The sequence below is a fragment of the Polistes canadensis genome, unplaced genomic scaffold, assembly GCF_001313835.1.
Source record: "Polistes canadensis isolate GaletaPanama2010 unplaced genomic scaffold, ASM131383v1 scaffold_124, whole genome shotgun sequence".
Lineage (NCBI taxonomy): Eukaryota > Metazoa > Arthropoda > Insecta > Hymenoptera > Vespidae > Polistes > Polistes canadensis.
Window position 1 is genome coordinate 363,102 of NW_014569671.1, and position 14,026 is coordinate 377,127.

Here is a 14,026-nt window from a genome sequence, read left to right on the forward strand (position 1 = left end):
TGTTCAAATTCGCGCCACATTATCGCGGAATGTATTCAAGTTTTTGTCGGAAGTTGAGAGGGAGGTTATTCATTTCTTACGTCTTATAAATTTCTTCTCGGTTGAAGGCCATTTATTCAGGAACATCTACTTAATGTGAAGATTAATGAACATCTAAACGAATAAATTTGTTCATTCATTTGTTATTTCATTTATTCATCAAAAATTATTACTAAATCTAGTGTATTTATTATATATAATAATATTTATTTATTATAATATTTATGTTACATATAAATTATATATATAGTGATTATTGCGCGTGTGTGTGTTTGTTATTCGCTAGAAAATAAAAAGTAAAAATTTGACAATTAGATTTATTCCACATCGATATGTGTAACACCAAGAATTTGTAACAGTATTGCTTAAATTTCGATCGATGAAAGCCAGTAAGAAAGTCTATTGTAATTCGTGAATGGTCGCGACCCGACTGTATTTATACATGTGCAGGTATGGCTGTGGTTTTAGTCGGTGCGAGTCTGTTCATCCTCATAAGAATTAAATTCCCGACAACGGTCTACCGATTAAATGCCGATAAGCCGATAAGTACGTTTCTTTGACCTTCGGGAAGAGTCAGGTGAAATTGCATAGTGCAGTGTGTCGAGTGTTAGGAAGGATTATATGCTATTGTGGAAAATGCGATTCTCTTTGGTGAGATTATTTCCGTAAACTTCATTGACTTGCAAGTACTGTGCTAAAGTGTATTATAAGATCGTCTCAGCTTTTAGTATTAATTCTGTGTATTGTTAGGAATTAGATAAGTGACATTTAACTTAATGCTATTCTAATTTATTTATAAATACATATACACATTTATAAATGTATATATGTATCTCTAATTGTTTAAATACAATTTTCATTTATATATATATATGTTTAATTATTTATTATAATATTTTTTAGATAACATGGATTCTCATAATTGGATTATTATCACTGGTATATGCCAAAGATGCAGAGAAAAGTAGTTCTGATATCACGAAATTGGAGGTTGTAGAATTGAGTGAAGCAGAAGCTGATAGCGATTCAAAGAAATCAGACGTTCAAATAAAAAGGAATTCAGGATATTCGTATAATAGACCCAATACGAGACCCAGATTACAATCCGGTCAATCGGGATATCGAGGAAGAATTGTTACGAGGATTCCAAGTCAAATAACTAGACCATTTAACAAATATGGTCCACCTAGTCAACAGAATTTAGGATTAAGTAGACCAAATGTTCAACAAAATCGAGATAAATTTCAACATCATGGCCAATCTTCCCTAAATCGTTATCCGAATAATCAGCAATCCAATAACTTCCAGAATCATGGTAGTGGTTTATGGGACCAGGGTATACCAAGTCCTATAAGAAATTTTGATTTTGCTGAAGTAAGTCCTATTGCTAGTCAAAACAATGAACCATTTGGATCAAACACAGCTAATTATTTGCCACCTAGAAATCAAAAGTTACCAGCTTATTCACCAGCCGATAGTTTTTCTCCTCAACAAGCATTGTCAACGTCGCAAGGTCAAAATATTAATTTTCAGAATCAAAATATTCCTCAATCAGAAGGAAGTCAGATATCCGATGCTGCTTTATTTTTAACACAAAACGCACAAGCTTTAGAACAATTATACGGTGCTCCAGCAACGAGTCAAGATTTTGCACCAAGTATTAATGATTATATCGATCAAAATAATAATCAGATTCAAAATCCGAGTGGTCAATTTCAACAATTCGAGAATACCTCACCAAATCCTCAAATCTTTCGAGGACCATTACCTTCTTACGCCTCGGGAACATTGAATTCTCAAGAGACACTTGAGCAAATACAGTCGTTAGAAAAAGATAGATTGATTGCACAGCTGCAACAAGCATTGGCTCAATCCCAAGTCCAATCTCCTAATAATGAAGGTAGATACGCGCAAAATCATGGCAATTATCCTCAGAATCAGGATCTCTTGGGTTCAATTGGCACGGAATTTCCGCCGTTAGGTAAACCACGCATAAGTTCAAATACGATAAATCTTGGTAGAGGAAACGTGGTCTCCAATCAATTACCTTTTCTGTCAGGTACAACGACCGGTCCAATCAAATTCCCCTTAGGCTATGGCTTCACCACAACGACGACTCAATCACCGAGCACCAGCACGACAACGACAACCACAACTTCGACGGGACGTCCTGTTCCAACTAACAAAGGTGACGGTACCACGCAAATCGGTGTAAACGTTCCTGTTCCGGGTCAACCAGGAACTGCAGTAGTACCTTCCCTGGGATTCCCTTTGTACGGCGGGTTCGTACCAACCTTCGTAGCAAATGTTCCTAGCTATGGAGTTTATGCTCCAGGAACAGTGACTTCAGTACAATCATCAGGATCATCATCAACTCACTTTGGAATACCTATTCCGACAGATCAAGGGCATAAAGGAATTCAACCTCAGACACCCCAGCTACCTCCAAAAACACCACCGACAGCTAATCAACCTGGAGTCGTAACATCAACACCCGTTCAATCTGCACATCCAACTACTCCTTTACACCCTGTCGCTACACCAATTCAACCAATCCTTCCAGCAACTCCGACCAACATTCAACCCTCCGTAAGTTCGACACCGAGTCAACATCCAACTTATGGCCTACAAACACCTCTGATCAATCCTTTGATCTATAAACCAATAAAACCTGTCTATCCGGTCTACTATTATTCGAATCTAGCTTATCAATTACAAAAGCCAGCATTGCCAACTTATCCATGGAGTTATGCACCCTCGTACCTATCAACGAAACCAGCACAACTATGGAAATAAGGTGATACCGTTCCTTTAGAACGAAGCAGGACTCGTTCTCCCACGTACTCGTGGCTTTTTCACTCTCTCGAATACGAAAGAAAGTTTCTAAGAGTTCGAAATACGGAGACTTTGAAAGCACATCACAAAAATGACGATGAAGAAGAAAAAGAACAAGTCGAATAGATAAGATACGAATCCCAATATGATTTGAAGGAATGTTATATTAATCTAAAACGAACGTAATTAAATAATTATTAAGTAGAACATCTAAGAGAGCTACTTAGATGACACTATTATCGAAGTCAGCTTCAAGTATCGATATACGATACACTTTCCTTTGGACTATCGAATGACGTTCGTGCTCCTTATGAACTCTCATGAATATTTCTTAACTTTAGATGCCTATGTACATACTATCACTCTTTATTTATTTCTTCAAATAAACATTTCTTTATTTTTTTTTCCTATTATCATACTCATCCATCAGATATTATCCAAATCTATTATATAACAGTCATAGAAAAATAATTATCGATGATCAAGTTAGAAAACTAGTTTGACGCAATTCTGACATATCAGGTTATCCACAAAACTCATACTGATATTTCTATTAATACACGTATCAATAAATCAGTAGAAACTTTTCAGGCAAGTTCGTCCTTGTTTAAAACTGTAAATAAAAAATTAAAAAATGTCATTAGAATGCGAAATTTGTAGGTAAAAAATATTCAAAAAGAATTTGAAAGAAATCTAAGTCATAGCTTTGCATGTTGGAAAGTCGTAAGTCGAGAAAATGTAGTGCGACCATTTCCGGTCGGTTGAACCAATCCGAAAGAGTGAAAACTCTCTCTTACCGTAGTCATGACGTATCCGTGATTAACCGATACAATAATCGGCGTACAATAAAACACGATCGACGTTGACTCGACACTCGATCCTGACCTCGAAAGTCGTTCGATAATTCTATCCACGGTCAATGCGCGAAAGGATTAGTGCTGAGTTATCCTAAGCATACATAATAAACCATTCGGTACTGGCAGGTGTATCCAAGATTGCTTATCGATTTCATAATCTTTCAACGTGACTTCATGTAAGAGAAGATTCACGATCGATCCATTCATCTGATGTGAAGATAAATAATAAAGAATCTTCATTCATCGTGTCTAACATATTGTCTTCCGGTTATTGTATTGTATATACAAAAGTAATATGTTTCCTAATAATAATTGAATTATAGTATTTAAAGGTGTACTACTCAAATTGATTATCGGTTTTGTAATCTTTCATTGCATGCCATAAGAGATTTTTTATCACAAATCATTCGTTTGATGAAGATAATAAAAAGTTATCTCATGTTTATTTAGCTTTTATTTATTATTTACTATATGTATATTATATGTAACAATTTTATATGAGTTTTATATTTTCCGTATTAATAATTCAAAGTTTGGAAAATTGATAATATCAAAATGTTAAGTAAGTATCACTGAATAAAATATATCATATTATAATATCATATCATATGCTATAATATTGGATTGACTAATAAATAATTTCGAAATTTTTATTGGAAATAGAGAAATATAAGAGTTTTTTTTTAATAGAAGATACTAATATTATTTATTTAGATATAAAAAACAAAAAGGTTGCAACTCTTTATAACTCAATAAATTTGAATAAAGTTTTCATTCATATAGGTTATCTTAAAATTTCTAATATAAAAAAAAAAAAAAATGAAATAAATACATTTTGAGTAAACTACCGTTAGATAAATGATAGGACGATATTACCCGTTAACATAATTTTTTCGATGTCAAGTTGCAATGATGTTAAAGGTCGAGTTCATACCATATTTTAACATTTATTATTAAAACCCGTTTTCAAACTCACTTTCCGTGGTGACCCGAATCCCCGCCCGGTTCTTCTTTTTTACTCAGCTCATGTACTTTTACTGTTTCAATGGAAACCAGTTCGATACAAAGTTTTCCATCTACGTTATCCCTTTTTCAAACTCATCCTGAGAACCTTCCTCTGATTTCTTATATTTTCTAACTCCTACAAACTACTACAATTTCACTTCTTTCTTATTCTCATCTTTACGATAATCGAAATCGGAACAGCACGAAATCGATCGACCAATCGGTCATCGATTGGATAGATTCGTGGAGATCGTAAAAGTGGTGCTTGATTGTAAATCCAACACGAACAAACGATATCCTTCCTTTATCCATTCGGTGAAAGTCTAACGAAATGAGTCATTTGTTTTCAGATAACTTAAAATGTTCCTTTGAATTGCGAAAACGAAGAAGGGAATAAGGAATTGATCCGAGGAGTATAAATTCTCTTTGATTATTATCTGCCTCATTATCTATCTATCTTTTGTGAATAATATGAAATAAGAAGAATGATTGTTTCTTCATGAATTTTCTTTAACTATTATTTTCATTCTCATCTCTTTTTCTAATTCTTTTATAATTTTTTTTTTTGGTTTTGTTTTTTTTCAATAGTATGAAAATATGAAAGTATCTATCTGAAGTATTATATAAAAGATAGTTAAACTGTCCATTATTATCGATTATTATCTACATCATTATCTTTTATCTTGTATCTCGTGTGAATGTATCTCCACCTTTCTTCGACTTATATTTCATCCTAATAACCCGTCCATCATCGTTTTCTTCTTTTTCTTCTTATTATTCTTCCTACGATTCTTCCAATTGTATGTATTAATCGAAAGTAAAAAGTTCAGCAAGTACCAGAAGGTTTTTCTATTCGCCATCCAGACATTTCACTTTCCAACAGTCGGAAATCTACTTTCAGAAGATAGTAAGAGAGCAAAGAATGCGAGTAACATAAAAGAGAATCCTTTTACCATATCTTTAATACGATCTAATAAATCGTAAATTTTACAAACCGGAGATGAGTTTGTTTCGTTTATATTTTTTCCATTTTTAAAAAAGAAAAAAAAATGAAGAAGAAAAATACATGCATATTTCGTATGGTATAGGATTATTAATAGCGTTCACATTAATCAGCTTCAAACGTGTAATTGAAATTTTTCCATCCGTAAATGTCCATCGTTTGTTTGTTTGTTTATTTTAGTTTTTGTTATCAGACTTTACGTTGATTAATCGAATAAACGTAAGATATCATTTGAACGTGGGAAACGAAGATTCATGCTATTTGAATTTGAATGATGATCCTTTTATATTCCCTTCTTTCTTTCATTCTTTCTTTATTTCTTTCCTTTTTTTTTAGTTTAGTTTAGGATTCACTTTATTATGGATAGCCGGAAATGAGCGTAATGACTTACGGAGGGAAATAAAAGCTGCTGGTCGCGATCGTAACGATTCCTACTTTGAACGAATTTGCATTCAATTACACTTTCTAGGCAATAATATACGAGGATTCTATTTCAATTCCGTTCAACGTTCTCGTTATGAGAAAATTCAGTTTCCTCGAATGAGACGAATCTCTAAGATAGAATTTCCGATTCATTAAGTTACTTTATTGATATATAGATTTTCTATATATATAATATAAATGTAGAATACACGTTGGTTCGATATATATTAATTCGAAATATATTAAGAGATATATCATTAATAATAATAAATGATATAATAAGAAATATATCATTTAAATCGATTTATTACAAATATTTATAAATTATTATATAAATAAATAATCTCTTTTATTTTAGTTTTTTGTAGAATGTAAGAATAATTTTATTCTTGACCGTATAACAAACTTTTGTATTTTACTATATTAAAATATTTGAAATAATAAATTAATAATTGTAGGACCAATCACAGTATATTTTTTATCATAGTAATATTAATAAAAATATTTTTAATATAGATTAATAAAAATAAATAAATCGATATATGTGGCCATGAAAGCTTTTGTCGATAAATATTTTTCCCATAGAGAAAATTGGTTAAAATCTTTTTTGAGCATTTACAATTGCGTTACTCCGAAAGCTTTTACCGAATTCGAGAAAAATTGTATTCATTTGATAAAAAATATGAATTAAATATATATATATTTAAAAATCAGCACGAACTTTTCCGAACGATTCTTATATTTTTCTAAGAATTTTCTCGAAAATTTGATAAGGTAAGATAAAGTAGGTCGCATAAATGGTTATTTTATTCACTTCAAGGAAGTCATCGGGATCCATCAATCTTCTGAATGTTCTACGTAATTACGTGCATGAAAGACGAGCGAAGTAAACTCGTCGTCGTTTAAAGAGCCTTCCGCATTTACAAACGTTTAACTCATGTAAAGAAACGTTACACGTTTGTACATAATACAATCTTTCATAATTAACAAGGAATCATTTAGAGAGTATCATATTTTTTCTTTTCATAAAATTTGTATGACATAAGATAAAATAGTTAAAAAAAAAACAAAAAACCAAAAAAAAACAAAACAATATCCAATTGAAATATATAATCCTTTCTAATATCTAAATGACTATGCTAAAACGAATTTCGTTACGTAAGTTAATACCATTTTGTAACAATTTAAATTAGTCTTTTGTTTAGAGGATTTGTAAATACGGATAAGGAAATGTAATTTTTTCCTCTTTTTTTTTTCCGTTGCAAGTCACAGTACGAAATTTCCGGCTGACATCTAAGGGAACAAGGAAGGATCAACCTTTTCCTTGTTTCGACGGCCATTCGCATTTAAGATGATTAGAAATCTTTTTCCTGTGATCGAAATAAAACAATCGCCGATAAGGATCAGTTAAGTAAAATGACTTTTACCTGGCACGAAGGAATTGTAAGCTCCAGTTGTTTCTTTTTTTTTTGTCTCTTTTTCTTTTCCTTTTTCTTTTTCTTTTTCTTTTTTCACGACATAAGTGAGTTTATTCTTTCGCTAGGACACTATCGCACACAAACACACACACACACACAGATCGAAAGCATCACAAACGACGATTCTCCTGCTCCTCAGAATCAGCACGGAGAGACTTACCTTCACCTAGACCTTTCTTTCTCTCGTACGAGAGGGGATCCACATATAAAAGGTCTCTACTGGGTTGGTATGCCATCAGAAAGCACATTTCACTTAACCACTCGGTAGTCGGTTGATCACGAGAAATAGTTACAAGAATATCAACTTAAATAGTGACATGCGTACCTTCGTAAGTATCTATTTTATCATTTTTTTTTCATTGTTCGAGTGTCGAAAAATGTAAAGAAAAATTTGCTTACTCAATTAACATTAATAAATTTATTTATTTAAAACGTAACATATTTATATTAATTAAACATTAACATTTTACTATCGAATATTAAATATAATATTAAAATCATTATTAATGATAATATTTTATATGTGTGTGTGTCTAGATACTTTTGGGGCTATTTGCTGTAGCCTTTGCAAATGTCTCTAATAGAGAAACAAGAGGTGAGAAACCTCAAAGACCACACCGAGCACCGTTAAAGGGTAAACGTGGAGTAAGCGACTATTCCTTGGGATATTCATCTGGGGGTCATTCGTATTCCTCACCCGTATATTCAACAGTTGGATCTGGGTATAATCTAGGTGGATCATCAGGATCTATTTCTCTTGGACATTCGGGTTTACAAGGTTTACAGAGTTTGGGCGGTGGACATGGTTTAGGATATTCCAATTCTGGATTAGGATCTTCATTGGGATATGGAATGTCTTTGGGTTCTGGCCTGGGTCATGGTGGAAGTCTTCAAGGTCTTTCAAGTCACAACTCTTATTCCTTACCGACCATCAGTTTAGGATCAAACGGAGGTTCCAGTGAAGGACTCTTCACTCCTGTATCAAAGAACGGTCCGATTACGTTCGGAAGTCATGGAGGTAGTAATTTGATTAGTGGTGTATCTGCTTCGAGTACTTACTCTGAACATATTTATACGACAGGAGGTCAAGGACTGTCAGCTTATGGAAGTGGATCGAGCGGTATTTCCAGTCTGCCTTTATCATTGTCATCTTCCCATGGCTCATCTTCTTCATACGGTCTACCCAGCGTAACCTATCAATCATCCGGTGGTTCTTCCGGATACACCATACCAGCAGGTTCTTCATCTCATTCAGTATCCGGAGGACTGGTTCTAGCCTCAGGATCATCCCATGGAGGTTCATCATCCGGTTATACGCTTCCAATATCATCAGGATCCTCTCATGGGCTTTCTCTAAGCAGCCTATCTTCCGGTTCTCATGGTGGATCATCTGGATATAATCTCCCAATAAGTTCAGGATCTCATGGTCTTTCCAGTTTGTCCAGCAATTCAGGTGGCCTATCCGGTTACTCTTTAACTCCTGTATCCGCTTCATACAGCGCACCTAATTCTCACGTAAGCTTATCCATCGGTTCCTCTGACGGATCCTCTTACTCTCTCCCAGCATCATCCGGATCTCACTCAGCATCAGGGTCCTCTAATTCCGGGTCATATTCCAGTGCTGGTTATTCTCCAGTATCTTCCGATGCTAGTTCCTATTCTTCCAGTGGAAGTTCTAGCTACTCCAGTCCAAGTTCCAGTTATTCAAGCCCTAGTAGTAGTTACTCCAGTCCTAGTTCCGGTTATTCCAGCCCCAGTTCCAGTTATTCAAGCCCCAGTTCCAGTTACTCGAGTCCTAGTTCCAGTTACTCGAGTCCTAGTTCCAGTTACTCGAGTCCCAGTTCCAGTTACTCCAGTCCTAGTTCCAGTTACTCCAGTCCTAGTTCCAGTTATTCTGCAGTTTCCGGTGGTTATGCCTCAAGTTATCAAAATCCTTCTAATTCCTATGGTCCCCCATCGGAATCCCATGGATCCTATTCACATTTGAGTCCGAGATTTATCAGTTATCCTGCTTCTAAAGCGTACGAAGCATTAGCTTCTGGTAGCTCAAAATATGATACAATTTCTTACTCGAGTCCGAATGGAAAATATTAATCAATCCTAGCATAGAATTTATCTCTCTCTCTATATATATATATACATATTTTTTAGCATAATTAAATTAGATCCAACGAGAGATCTTACTCGACCCCTAACTGTTGTATCTTGCCAGAGATCTGTTAGTCGAATTTAATCGTACATCTCGATCACAAAAAGATAATCTTGATGCAGGTCAACCGTTTAATATGTTAATACGTACGGACGACCCAAGGATTGCGACTAAATTGTTACTTTATTTATAATAATTGTATCTACTTAATAGTTTATTTAATATGTAAACCCGTCCTTTTTACTTTTATTTATAATATCGTTCATATGACACACCGAACGCATATTTTACATGTACAACGTCGACTTTACGATCCTTGTTGCATAGTTCTTTTTTATATACACATATACGTTTTTTTTCGTAATAAAAGCAGTTCCTTGAGAAAAAAAAAATTACCGAAAGAGTGGTTGTTCGTTTGTTGTCATCGTGAAAGTTAATGTGTACTTTTGTTTTTTTATTATTTTTAATTTTTGTTTTTTTTTTAAACGACACGTATAATGATGCCAAGATATTCGGAGGATGATAATAAAAATAATGAGAGAGTCAGAATGAAAAAAAGAAAAGGAAAAAAAAAGGTCATCCGTTTCTCGTGAAAACGAGATCGCTTTTACTTCAAGGCCGTGTTTAAAGTGGCCTTTCTAAATCTTCATTTTATTTTGGAAAGCCGATAGTTAGATATAATCGTTATTATACTATCAGTAAAAAGAAGTTCACCTAATTCCGAGAGACGGGATTATCGTGACTCTCGTGATAATAAAATCGAAAGTTCGATAAATCTAATCTGCAATTAAAATATCAAGGATTTGAATGATAACGTGTCAAGTAAGATCACAATGAAAAATAATAATCCGTTGGTCTTATTGCTAGTAGAAAGTAATAAAGTGAATAAATAAATAAATAAATTTGTATTTATGTGCTATGACAAATTTCTAGAATTTAATTTCCTAAGAGAGACGGTGGTTTCGAATTCGCATTAAGTCGAATTACTTATTGATTTATGACAACTACCCTAAGAGATTTGACCCTGGAAAAAAGGAAAGGAAAAAGGTAGGAAACCTAGGGACTTTGTAGATAGAAGGAAATAAACTCCGATGATAAGTCAGATTTAAGTTGTCAGGAAGCGAGAGGTGAAAATGAAAAATTCATGTCTCTTGCTATTCGGTGAAAATGATCGAACGAGATTATATAGAGACTGGCGTTCTCGTATTAAATTATTTATGTTTTTTTTTTTTCAATGAATAATTTTATTTCTGCATGATTGCTCTATAAAAATATAAAGATATTTTTTATATTTTCTATGATATTGAACCAAGTTGCTCTCTAAACGATCAGTTATCGTTTGGTTTTATATTTCCAATGCCTTTCGTATTTTCTCTCGATAAATTATGTTGCCATAACTATAACCCTCTTCATTAATAAGCGTTTAAAATAATATCACTTTATCTTCATAGATATCCACATATAAGATTCTCGAGTTAATTAGTAATGTTTTATCTGGGTGAGTCTCGAGGATATAAAAGTTAGAAATGAATACACATTTCTTCTATTTCATTTCCAAGAATTTCCAATAAAAAAAGAAAGAAGGATCAACGTTTATAGACATTTTTAAATCAATACACTTAATGTCCGCTTCTCCATTCATCGTTATTATTTCGATCTCGTATAGAAATAACATTTAATTTCTACAACATAAAATAAAATAAAATAAGATGAGCTTAATATTACTTTGTCATTCGGGTTATATTAAACGTGAACTTTTAAGCGTCACATACGCTTCTTTGCGTATGCACCTGACCTAGTTTTTAAACATGCTCACGTACGAGTTTAAAGTAAAATATACTGTGACAGGAAAGAGAAAGAGAAACCAAGCGAAACGTAGACGAGAGCCTAAGGCTTTTAAGAAGCCTTAGTCTATCAGTGTCGTGTTTCTGTTGTGATCGGTCATCCATTAGACGTATACTGTGCTTTACTTTTACACCATAGTTAGATGTACACCATATCCTAGCGTCGTAAAAAGAAAACTTGATTTCTTAGTGCAAGTATATAAAATAAAAACAACATTGTAAAACAGAAACATTTCACTTATTTCCCGAAGTGACACACATACTTCTACTCGGTTCACTCTCACGAGCGTTGACCATTTAAAAGAGGGAAAATTTTCCTCTTACTTCTATAGATCGTTAGATCAAGGCGTGATCGACAACAGGATCCTCGATCTACACGTTTTTTTTTTTTTTAACATGAGTCACACCGCGCAACTTTCTTTTTAGCAAACGGACACCATTATTCTAAGAATGATGAATCCGTTCTTTTAATTTGTTTAAGTCCAGTTCGAAGAATTAACATTAAAATCATATATATAAAATAATAGATACTTGACAAGTATATTTAGTAATTATATCGAATATAAAACGTTTATAGTTAAAAATAATTAATCATGATTATAAAGAGAACAAATTAGAAGCGCGTGTGTGTGTGTGGGTGTTTTCGAAAGGATCAACCAGAGAAGAAAAATGCGTGTTCTCTATCGATCGGGTTCTATAATTCTCTTTCTAAAGAGAGAAGGTGTGGTCGGTAGCTTCCGGTAATGATTCGCGATAAAAACAAAAAAAGGAGAAAAAAAACAAAAAGGGAAAAAAAGAAACGAATAAAAGAAAAAGAGAAAAAATAGCGAGAGAAAGAGAAAGAGAAAGACGCACTTGCAGGTGAAAGTAAAGCAGACCGAGACACTTTGAAAGCCGATCTTGTGAGTAGGGAACTGGAAAGGTTTCTTCTTCAAGAGAAAGAAAGAAAGAAAGAAAAAAAGAAAAATAGAGTCCACTCTCGAAGGACAATCTCAACTTCCTCGATTCACGATTTCTTTTCAATTCTTCTTCGGATCGATCACTATCGTCTTTTTCTTCTTCTTCTTCTTCTCAAATTCAAACCCTTCCCCACCCCTACCCCACCCCTTCTCCTTCTCCTTCTCCTCTAACCAAACCCTTTTATTTTTTTTCCGTTGAAACAGAGGGGTCATTCGTCTTTGACTAACCTAACGTTCGCGTGTTTTACGATAAATTAGCCTTTTAACCCTTCTCCCCTTACCATCCCGTCCTTCTCTCTCTCTCCTCCTTCTCTCACCCTCTCTCAGAATCTATCCCATTATTTCGCAAACGTTACGTATCGGTATAGTAATTATGAGACGTTCTTTTTCATTCTCCTTTTTTTTGGTCTTTTTAAAACGAGACCGATTCTCCCAGGAAGAATCGTGTCTTCCGTAAAAGAAAGCTTTCACGTGATACACTCTTCTTTTCCTTTACATCTCTTTCTCTCATTCTCTCTTTATTTATTTCTCCTTCTTTCTTTCTTTCTTTCCGTCACGTTTCCTCTCGATTTGCTGAGCCAGATCAACGAGCTCAAACCAAGCACACGTGACTCGTGAACGATTTGTCCCCCCTGGCCACGAGGACGAGTTCCTTCGAGCTTGATTCCCTCCCCCCTTTTTCTTCTCCTCTCCCCCGACCACTTCCACACAACTCTGACTTACCACTCTCCCCTCTCCACCCCCATTACCGTGGTCCCATTTGTTTCTTCTCTTTTCATCTTCCTTTTCTTCTTCCTTACCCGTGGTACGCTTATCGGGACAAGAAGTATTCGATTTATATTTTCACTCTACCTACCTGGAATGGGGCGTGTGCGTTTCTTTAAGTATGTGTGTGCGTGTGCGTGTATATAAATTTAATACGTATCACATATAAGAGCAGAGAAAAGTTAAACTAGTTTTCGGTATTTTTCAAGCGTACGGGTATAAAGGAGAAATTCAATGTCTATCGATCCGTCATTAGTCGTCGAACTCTGGTGCTGATCTCAATCCTATAATATAGAAAGGTGTAAAATAAGGGTTGGTTAATAAAAGATCATTGGACGATCTTTGATCGTATAGAAGAGATCTTATTTTATATCGAGGTGTTCCTTGTTTATTTTATCGATTGTTTTATATTGACCGTTGTTACACACTTTTGCTATCATGGGATTACTGGTTGGTATTTTTATGTCTTTCGTCAAAAAACAATTCTCATTACATTTTGTTCGTAATCTTTTTTTTTTTTGTCCAAAATTGTTTATTCGAATTTGTAATGTTTATACGATTTGCCTTTGTGTTTTTTTTTCGTTTTGAATTGGGCCAAATTTTGTTGAATAAAATTACTATTTTTAGTTATAGGTTTCATTTTGTGGGCTTGCAAATTTAAATGATATT

General features: G+C 34.0%; 1 protein-coding gene across 1 annotated transcript; it reads left to right on the plus strand.

Moving 5' to 3' along the window:
• The first annotated feature begins 350 nt into the window (after nt 1-350).
• LOC106788077 lies at nt 351-3,217 on the plus strand. Its single transcript, XM_014750997.1, has 3 exons — nt 351-690; nt 943-2,020; nt 2,099-3,217. The coding sequence occupies exons 1-3, from the start codon at nt 661-663 to the stop codon at nt 2,833-2,835; spliced, it is 1,845 nt and encodes a 614-aa protein (XP_014606483.1). The 5' UTR covers nt 351-660; the 3' UTR covers nt 2,836-3,217.
• The last annotated feature ends 10,809 nt before the right edge of the window (nt 3,218-14,026 follow it).

Excerpts from the sequence above, each read along its gene's own strand:
- LOC106788077 (XM_014750997.1), top strand. The coding sequence starts at position 661 with ATGCTATTGTGGAAAATGCGATTCTCTTTG. Across the intron at positions 691-942 it reads GGAAAATGCGATTCTCTTTG|ATAACATGGATTCTCATAAT; the intron begins GTGAGATTATTT and ends AATATTTTTTAG. Across the intron at positions 2,021-2,098 it reads CACGGAATTTCCGCCGTTAG|GTACAACGACCGGTCCAATC; the intron begins GTAAACCACGCA and ends CTTTTCTGTCAG.